Below are 9900 nucleotides of genomic sequence, written 5' to 3'. Positions count from 1 at the left end.
GGGGCGGCGTTCAAGGCCCCCTCCCACACGCGCGCGGAGCTGAGCGCTCTGCTCCTCCTCCAGCTGTTGGCGTCGCCTCGCAGGGAGAAAGGAGCCGTCCCTCTGGCGCGGGGAAGGCTGCAGAGCTGCAGGCAGAGGAGGAAGCCGCGGCGAGCGGGGCAGCATCCCCACTCCGAGCGACCCCCTTTGGCGCGGGTGGAGAAGGTGGCATAGGCGGCCAGCACAGGTTCGCCCACTCGGGACGCGCACACACGCACGCACCCACAGACACCTCCAAAGGACCCTCCAGGAGGCTCTAACGACCCTCGTAAAGCCCCGGAGTCGCCCCTGCCGCCCTCCCCCAGCCCCGGAGACCTAGGCGGGGACCCCGGGATCGGACGTCCCCGCGCCTCCGGGCTCCTGGCTCAGCAGGAGTCCCCCGGGTCGGGGCAGGGCAGGGCCAGCGGCGGCGAGCCCGAGCCCGCCCGGCGCCCAGACCCCTCCGAGCCCTCCGAACCCACCCATGGGGCACCGGCTCCCCGTGTCCCCTCGCCCGGCCGCGCCCAGCCCGGCGCCCGGAGCCGCGCAGAGGAGCAGCCCGGCGCAGTGACCCAGGAGCCGTCGCAGACTCTGGAAGCCTCGGCGGCAGCCGCGGCGGCGGCCGGAGAGGCCGGCGGTTCCCCGCACCTCCAGGCGCTTCCAGGCAGCCCTCCAAGCTGTGCCAGAGGCCCAGCCCGCCATTCGCAGGTAGGAGAGAGACACCCCAACAGAACTGGGGAGGTGGCGGAAGTAGGGGAAGCCAGGAAGAAGGGTTTGCGGCTTGTGGGAGGAAGGCTAGAGGAAGCTTTACAAGACTAGGGAAAGTGAAGCTGATTGAGCATCTGTGTGCCAGGGTCGTAGGCAACTTGACGTGTCTAAAGCAAATGATACTAGTTGAACACCTACTATGTGTCGGGCTGAGTGCTAGGCCCTTTACTCATCCCGGGTGGGAAAGACCTACTGAGCTTCTGCTATGTGCTACATGTGTTGCTAGGAGCTTTCCATGTAAGGGACCTAGGGCAATAGCCATTTACATATGAGGACACGGGCTCAGGGCAGAGGGAAGATTAAGGAGCACCTTCCTGTCCAGTGTTCCTTGAGCTTTTGAGGGAGTTGGTGCAGGGAGCGAGTTTCCTGGGTGATTCTTTGCCCCGGAAATGTTTCCTGTATTCCAAGTACCTCTGTGGGGCTCTCTCTGACCTCTCCTCTCTTTGCCCCCTGCCCTGGGAGGATGACGAAGGATGTTCAGAAGGAGGCCAGGCTGGGATGGGGCAGCCAGCTCAGGAGCCCATGATTCAGGCTTACCCTGGCATCACAGCAATGAGGTGGGGTCCCCCAAGACCTCTGCCTGCACTCCAGTCCCACCCCACCTGGCCGTTCCAGGCGGCCCCTTGAATGCCAGGAGGAGCTGCCTCAGAGGAAGCCAGCTGCTGTGTGCCAGGGGCTGTGTTAGCCTCCTGACTTCTCGCTGAACAATCCAGGCCGCCCTACGGGTTTGCTTCTATAATAGCCATCTGATAGATGACCAGCCCCATCCAGGCCAAACCATTTGCCCAAGGGTGCTGCTGAGAGGCCGGGCTGGTCTGCCGGAAGCCGATGGCTGCCTGCTTTCTACCATCCCAAGCTGCCAAGGGTGGTGAGGCTAGCTTTGCAAAGCCCCCCAACACCCCTCAGTGTGGGGATGGAAGCCAGTGAATAATGCTTCTGTCCAGAGAGGCTGGAATGTGTGCTGATGGAGGAGGCTTGAGGTGTGTGGGAGGGATTGGGGGGGGGGGGGCGGGTGCAGTGCAACCAGCTCTGGGGTCTTACAGGGAGAAGGACATGGCCAGACTCTTGTCCTGATGTTCTTGTCCCTCTGGTCCCCTCCATCTTCCAGGCAGGCCCTGGGCAAGGGGCTTGAGGGCGAAGAAGGGGGTGAACCCATGGATTGGGGGGTGGGGGTGAGTCCTGGGCAGGATGCCTGCCCCCAGCTGCCTATAGGGAGAGAGAGGGAACGAGAATATCTTAGGCCTCAGGGGTCATTGCCTGATGCCAGCTGAGGCTTCACTGAGTCAGGCACTGTTTTGAAAAAGACTGGTTTTGGCCAGCGGGTAGGTTTTTATGAAGGTAAGAGCCCAGGCTTTCGAGCCTAGCAGCCTAATTCTCATTCTGGCCTGGCCGGTGATCTGCGTGAGCTGGGGCAAGTGACTCAGCCACGCGAATCCCCAGTGTTCCCGTCAGTCCCCTGGATTGATGGTGGTCTGCTCTTCATGGGACTGTTGGGAGGTCCCTGGAACAAGGTACGCAGAGTACCCGTCTGGAAGCCCGTCTGGCTAAGGCCATTCTTCCCCCGGGATGGCCCCGCTCCATCTCTGCTCTGGGACTTTCTGCCTCCCCGGCGGCCCTGGGAATGGCCGGGGGTGGGGTCAGCTGAGAGTCACAGAACTCACCTTTGGGTTCTTAGGCTGCGAGGGGTCCCCATTAACCCCCCTCTGAGCCTCTGGGTTGGGCTCTACATTCTCGAAGGGCCCCTGGCACTCTGCTGCCCCTCTGCTCCTCGCTGTGTGGGGTCAGTCCAGCTGCAGATGGAGGGAGGACAGCGGGCTGCAGAGGAGAGGAGCCAAGCCCACGGCGGCCCACAGTGCCGCCTCAGGGGGAGGAGAGGGAAGGAAGATATGGGGGCAGGGGGTGGGGCTCACGGAAGCGCCATCAGCTGGCGTCCAGGTGTCTGGGTGCCACACACAGCCCCACGTGGCTGGGGCCATGTGAAGACTCACAGTCGTCTCTCAGAGAGGAAAGCCACCCCCCCCCTTTGCCTCTTTCTGAGGCCCTGTCTCCTCTCTGACTCTCGGCCTGTCCTCTCCAACTTCCTCAGTGGCCCCTTAGCCACTGATAATAGCGTGTCTGTACCAGGAGCTCTAGGCTAGAAGCTGGGCAGGTGGTGATGGGGACTAACATTGTCCCTGGGGGCTGCTGGCCTCCTTCCTTCTCTGTCTAGACAGAGGTGATCACAGCAGAATCAAGCTCCCTGCGGGGGGACTGTGGAGGGGGCTGTCGTGGCGTGGGGCCTCTTTCCCTCTGGTCTCCGCTGAAGGCCCAGACTGGCTTGCAGAGAAGCATTCAGCCCCCTGCTCCCCACCCCGCACCCACGGGGGTGTCCAGGCCACAGAGACCCTCAGCATAGCACCGGGGCCAGCCAGGCCGGGCGGGGGAGGAGGGTCAAGGCCTCAGAAGGAAGCTGCAGGTGAGCTCCAAGGGCAGACCCTTTGGCTTCACTCATTCCTGGATCATTTATTGAGCCCTTGCTGTGGCCATGGCACTGAAATCCTGTGGGATGAACTGAGAGATGGTGGTGGGCATGAACTAGGGGGGAAGGTAGGAGTCTTCGTCTCACTGTCCTGGTTTCCTTATTAACTACACGGGCCAGTCATGGAGACTTTGAAGTCTCAAGGTCCTTCTTTGGGGAATGGGCAGATAATATCTTCCTTGTAGGGAGGCGGTGAGGAGGCTCCATTGTGTGGGACACACAGCCTGGGGACAGATCTCTCTTTTGCCGGTTACTGGCTGTGTGACTGTGAGCCGTGAACTAAACTTCTCTGTGCCTCCGGATCCTCTCCTGTAAACTCGGGGACCACCACCTACCTTCTGGGGTTCCTGAGGGGTGGAGCGAGTGAGTACACATGAATCAGAGCGCTTAGAACACTCTGGCACACGTTGACTGCAAGGTCAAAGTCAGCTCCTGTCTTTGTTCTGTACTTAGCACAGTGCTGGGCACGCAGCGGGGGCTGGGTGAGTGGTGACTGTCAGGGTTCCAGGCTTAGGGTCAGCGGTCTGCGGAGCGGGGTTACTGTGTGCACCTCTTTGCAGTTCATTCCTCGAGATCCTCTTGGTGGCTGGGAATTGGCCATGGTGGGAATGTGTGTGCCACGGAGGTTGATAAACGCTGCCAATAGAAGCTTTTTAAAAACGTATTTTCGAGAGCTGGTTTACTGCACAGTGGCTCTCGGTTGGGCAGGGCGAGCAGAGGCAGGTGCCCGAATGCCCCAAACAGGACGTATGCCAGGAGACTCACACCCAGGAGGTCTCTCCGCCTCCAGTCTCTTAGCCTAATGGCAGGCAGAGAACATAACGGTGTTGGAGAGAGCCTTGGGGTAAGCGGATGAGGCATTCCAGGCTCCTGAGCTGGAGCAGCCAGGGGTGCGGACCACTGGGAGCTGGACTGTACAGCTCCCAGTGCACACTGAAAAGAGGTGCCTTCTCTGGGCAGATGAACTCCACAAAGACAGCCCCCACTTTCTCACCCAGCTGGGAGCCTTGTGCAGTGCCCAGCCTGCACATCCGCGCGTGGCCGCAGGCTGAGGGCAGAGGGGACCAATATTCCAGCAGGCCTGTACCCATTTCTAGCTCCTCTTCTCCAGAGAGGGGAGGGATTCCTGCTGGGGGGGGGGGTGGAGTGGGGAGCCAGAGAAGCCTTCAGAGAGGAGGTGGTATTTGAGCCCGGCCCTGAAACATAAAGAGAAGAGGGTGTTCTGGCAGCGGGACTAGCACGAGCTACGAAGTGGAGGCAGATCTCAGCAGAGCTCCAACAGAGTGATGGGCTCAGGGATTCTAAGCGGATTCTGGTGGGTGCTGACAGAGGCAAGGACGGTGGTGGGGCTGTGACTGGCCTTTGGGGTGGGCCTGTTGGGGCCCTGGGGGTTTATTTATCTCCATTTGGGCTTTGGAGCTGAGACCCATTTCAGTCTCTTCCACAAGGCCGAGAAGCCCCTGTAGAAAGTTCTGGGTATACCCCAGAACCATAAACCCTTGGAGCTCTGAGGGATTCGAGCTGTTCTTGGGTCATTTCTCTGACCTACATCCCCTAGTTCAGGTCTCTGGATCTCCTGGAGGTGAGCAAATTCCCAGGGCCTGGGGCTGAAATGGCTGGGCCCTGGCTTGGGAGGACGTGGTCTGGATGTGTCCTTTTCCCTGTTTCTGGGAAGGGCTGAAAAGCCACAGCACCCCCGGGCCTAGGAAACGCTCTCTAATGCCTTCCCCAGGTCATGCCCGGGGAGGCCAGAGTGGGAAGGACCGAAGGGCCAGGGAGAGATCAGGTTCTAGCAGAGGTTAACGTTTCGTGACCTCAGCATGGGCAGCAGCCCTGGGAGTGGGGTCCCTTTTCTAGATGAGAGAAGGGAACGCAAGCCACTTGCTTGCCGAGAGCAACAGGGAGCCGGGGGAAAGCGAAAATTCAGGCCCCAGCAATCCTGGGCAGGAATAAACAAGGGGTGAATGGACTCGAGGGCAGATGAACGCCTGTGTGGGGGGTGGGTGAGCAGGAAGGAGGCCGGAGAGGGCATGAAAGAAGGAGCGGGCAGAGCTGCAAGGCCCCGGAGAGACACCCCAGTCTAACGTACCCATCTTACAGACAGAAAACGGACACCTAGACAGAAGCCACGCAGAGGAGGCCAAGGCGGCCAGCAAGAGGCTGCAGGGCCGGGTACAGGGCCTCCTGACCTCTGCTCCCCGCTCCGTGCCGCCGTCCCGAGCCATGATGAAGACCCTGTCCAGCGGGAACTGCACACTCAGCGTGCCCGCCAAGAACTCCTATCGGATGGTGGTGCTGGGCGCCTCGCGGGTGGGCAAGAGCTCCATCGTCTCCCGCTTCCTCAACGGCCGCTTCGAGGACCAGTACACGCCCACCATCGAGGACTTCCACCGGAAGGTCTACAACATCCGAGGCGACATGTACCAGCTGGACATCCTGGACACGTCCGGCAACCACCCCTTCCCCGCCATGCGCAGGCTCTCTATCCTCACAGGTGGGTGCCCGGGGTGAGCATGTCTGCCGTCCGTCCGCAGGGCAGCTCACAACAAGCCCCCTCCCAGGTGGCCGGGAGGGGCAGAGAGGGTGGCTGCTTGCCTGAGGAGACAATCAAGCTGGGGCTCCAATTCCACTCTCTCTGGCTGTGGATCGAGTCCTGCAGGGCTGCCTTCCAGAAGATCGGGAGCTGACGCAGGCGGGCACAGGGGGTAGTCCTCTCCGGGGAACAGAGGGGGACTCCCGCCTTCCTCCTGCTGGAGGTGGCCCAGCAGAGCTCCAGGGCCCACGGTCAGTCTGCTGCTGTCAGATCTCTTGACACCCCAGGCCTTTGCTGCCCCTCAGAGCAGTAAGGGCAGGACCTGGGCAGTAGTCAGTCAAAGTACTGACTCAGTCAGTACTGAGTCAAAGCTCAGTAATCATCACAGTAACAATGGTGGCGGCAGTAGCTAAATGCCTGGGCCCATTCTTAGCGCTTGGCATGGCTTTATTTCATCCTCTCGATTAACCTAGGAGATGGGTTTTCACTTCTACTTTACAAGTGGGGAAACTGAGGCCCAGAGAGGTTACGTTAGTCCAGGTGGTAACACAGGTGGTCCCAGCCATCTGATTCTTATTCTCCACCACTAAACTGTCCCGTAGTCTCTTGGCCCTGCCGGGAATGCTGGGGAGGGAAGGGAGACGGTTAGGGATTAAGGGGGCGGGTGGACATGTGGGACCGGGCCATCCTTTGCATCACTCAGGCAGTTTCATGTGTCTACGAGGGCGGGCCAGAAACCGGTCTGCCTGGGGCAGCTGCTTCCTGGTTTTGTACCTCTGGGCAAGTGACTTTATCTATGTGTGGCTCCGTTTTTTCTCTGTGAGCACATCACCGTCAGCGCCCACCCCAAAGGTCACTGTGAGAAGTAAATGAGTTCATACAGCAGAAGTGCTTGGTGAACAGAGAGTAAGTGCTCAGTAAACACTGGTCTTAAATTAACCCAGCATTTACAGAGTGCCTGATCGGGGCGAGGCAGAGTCCTTTCCTAAGCCACGCTTCTCCCACTGCTGGGCAGTGATGAAGGGAGGGAATGAGCACGTACCCCTCTATCCATCACTAAAATAACCCCCCAAATGGAGTTGCTCTTGCACCAAGAAACCCATACCATGCGCACTCCTGCCCCCGAACCCTGGCCGAGCCCTCTCCTGGAGCACCCCGGGCAGATGGCTTCTTCCTGCAGGCCGTCTGTCCTTGCTGACCGTCTGACCCACACCCCACTTGGACCCCCCGCCCCATATTTTGAAAAGGCAGTGTGTGGACAGAAGGAGCCCTGGGTTGACCTGGTGCCACTTGGTGGCTCCGATGTGTGACCGGAGGTCTGAGTCTCAGTCTCCCCAGCGTGCTGTGGGGACACTTCCAGCATCTGGTGGGGGTGTGGGGATGTCCGCTCTCCTTGCCTTGGGGAGGGGACTGGGCGCCCCCAATATAAATAAGGCTAACACCAGAGAGATGTGGAGGAGGACCACGTGCCTATTTCCAAAATTCATTTTTTAAGTACACCAATGATATGCAAACACACCCTCCTGTAAACACAGAGAAGGCTAAAGAAGCCCTCTTGACCTGACGCCAGGCTCCTGTCCCCTCCCTGGAGGTGGCCGCCCCATCAGTCCGGTGGGGACACTTCTGGACCCCCCACGAACACACTGACCTTTATATTTGTATCATCTTTGTCACAGGGACGGTTTTTGTCCGTCTCTTTTCAACGTGCACTTACGATTCGGAGCACATCTGTCTGCTGCTTTTTTCACTCACCAGCCCGTGCCTCATTTTCCAACCTGGTGCGGGTGCACAGGAAATTCTGAAAGCCATTAATTCTGCCGCCAGCTCTCTTTCCAGCTGCCAGCGAGGCTGTCTCTGAAGCTTGGCATCGCCGTCTTGCATTTGAATATGTCAAGGCCGCCGAGTCCTCAGGGGCCCAAGATTAGCCTAATGGGACGGGGTTGGCAGCCCAGGTGGACACGGTTGCCAGGCCGGGGCTGCCTTACAAGTGCCTCTCTCAGCGCCCCCAGCCCCATTCGTCCCATCCCATCCCGCCCATTCACCCAGCCTCATGGGCACCCACTGTGTGCTGGGCGCTGGGAGACAAGGTCGTGGGTGACGCCGTCTCCCTCTGTCCCAGAGTGCACGGTGAAGGGTATGCTGTTGGCCGGAGCATGGTTCTGAATGTGGCATGTGCCTCTGGGAGCCTCAGTTTCCTTGTTTGGGAAACAGGGATTTTTGACATCCCCCACAGGCTCTTACGAATTGGAGCCAAAGTTTGAGTGTGACCTTATAATCCTTGTAGTAACATCCAGAGATTGGGATGCGGGCACTGCCCGGTCTCTCTTCCTGCCCACCCCCCCCCCCCCCCCGCATGGCCCGTTTCAGATCCAAGGACCTGTCTCGAGTGTCGCAGAGTTGAAGCAGGGACCGCGTGTGTCTTGCAGGCTAGCCCTCACTCATTCGTCCACGATTTATTCAAGAAGCAGAGAGCACCTGCGAGTGTCCAGCACTGGCTAGGTTAGGACAGCAGCGGGTCCCCGCCTAGTCACGGTCCCGGCCTAGTCACGTTCACGCTGTGTGATCTTGGGCCGGTTGCTCACCCTTTCTGAGCCTCTGTTTGCTCAGCTATACCAGGAAGGTACTGAAATCCCTGCGGCAGAGGTTTTGGGAGGAGTTGGGGAGGAAAGTGCGCGTGGAGGGCATGACCCACTGTGGCTCCTGCGGGTGCTTGTGCCCCTGGTCATCTCGATCCCTAAGACCTCGGAGCCTGTGCCACTGTCCGTTCATTGTCCGGTGAAAGCCTCCCAACAAGCTGTATTTCATGCACGTGGGACGGATGGAGAAAAGTAAGGTTTAAAGAGGCTGCCTGACCTGCCCTGGGCTGCGTGGCCAATACCTGGCAGGGGCCACATGTGAACCTAGGCCTGCCAGGTGCCAGCACTCTGGGTTCCTACGATGTGTCAGGCGCGATTCCAGGCCCAGGGGATGTGCACTGAACGAGTCGGGCAAGACTCCTGCTGTCGTGAAGATTGTATTTATTATTATTATTCTAACACGGTCTGCACAAATTCACAAGCCACTCACTCCGTCTCCAGGTCTGCAGGGAAATGTCAGGGGAATTAACTGTGTCTGAGCCAGGCTGAGCCACACATTCGCTGTGTGACCTTGAACCAGGGCTTTAACCCTCCGGGGCCTCAGCCTCCTGCTCTGGAAAATGGGGAGAACAACGACTCCCCCTTAGACTGGCCGGGAGGGTTGAGTCGGTGACTGGGAGGGGCGGCCTCACCACCTGGGTCCCTGTCCCTGCAGGTGACGTCTTCATCCTGGTGTTCAGCCTGGATAACCGGGAGTCCTTCGACGAGGTCAAGCGCCTCCAGAAGCAGATCCTGGAGGTCAAGTCCTGCCTGAAGAACAAGACCAAGGAGGCAGCGGAGCTGCCCATGGTCATCTGCGGCAACAAGAATGACCACGGCGAGCTGTGTCGCCAGGTCCCCACCACCGAGGCCGAGCTGCTGGTGTCCGGGGACGAGAACTGCGCCTACTTTGAGGTGTCGGCCAAGAAGAACACCAACGTGGACGAGATGTTCTACGTGCTTTTCAGCATGGCCAAGCTGCCGCACGAGATGAGCCCCGCCCTGCACCGCAAGATCTCTGTGCAGTACGGCGACGCCTTCCACCCCAGGCCCTTCTGCATGCGCCGGGTCAAGGACATGGACGCCTACGGCATGGTCTCGCCCTTTGCCCGCCGCCCCAGCGTCAACAGTGACCTCAAGTACATCAAGGCCAAGGTCCTTCGGGAGGGCCAGGCTCGCGAGCGGGACAAATGCACCATCCAGTGAGCGGGAGGGACGCAGGGGTGGGGCCAGGGCAGTGCCTTGCCGGAGGTGGCCCCAGGTGGCCCCAGGTGCCGGCTGCCCACGCCCCCCCACCCCCCCACTCAACGAGACCCCGACGGCAGCCATGTTCGAAGGCCTCTGGCGCCAGACTGGGCGACCCCAGCCTCTGACCTCCATATGTTCTCCCTGCCCTCTCGCTACTTCCCTCTGATTCTGCTTTTCTGAGCTCCCCCTTGCTTTCAGCT

At 59.8% G+C, this 9900-nt stretch overlaps 1 protein-coding gene across 1 annotated transcript; it reads left to right on the top strand.

Annotated features, from left to right (window-relative positions):
• Nucleotides 1–218: 218 nt before the first annotated feature.
• Nucleotides 219–9674, top strand: RASD2 (RASD family member 2). Its single transcript, XM_026499709.4, has 3 exons — nucleotides 219–726; nucleotides 5405–5798; nucleotides 9129–9674. Exons 2-3 carry the CDS (start codon nucleotides 5528–5530, stop codon nucleotides 9656–9658), a joined length of 801 nt encoding a protein of 266 aa, XP_026355494.1. The 5' UTR covers nucleotides 219–726; nucleotides 5405–5527; the 3' UTR covers nucleotides 9659–9674.
• Nucleotides 9675–9900: the final 226 nt, after the last annotated feature.

The sequence above is a fragment of the Ursus arctos genome, unplaced genomic scaffold, assembly GCF_023065955.2.
Source record: "Ursus arctos isolate Adak ecotype North America unplaced genomic scaffold, UrsArc2.0 scaffold_21, whole genome shotgun sequence".
Taxonomy (NCBI): domain Eukaryota; kingdom Metazoa; phylum Chordata; class Mammalia; order Carnivora; family Ursidae; genus Ursus; species Ursus arctos.
The sequence above is the reverse complement of the archived record's forward strand: the minus strand, read 5'-3'. Positions and strand labels throughout refer to the sequence as shown.

What these genes read in the sequence shown, in the direction of transcription:
- RASD2 (XM_026499709.4), top strand. Translation starts at nt 5,528, where the DNA reads ATGATGAAGACCCTGTCCAGCGGGAACTGCACACTCAGCGTGCCCGCC. An exon ending in CAGGCTCTCTATCCTCACAG is followed by an intron (nt 5,799 to 9,128) that starts GTGGGTGCCCGG and finishes CTGTCCCTGCAG; the next exon opens with GTGACGTCTTCATCCTGGTG.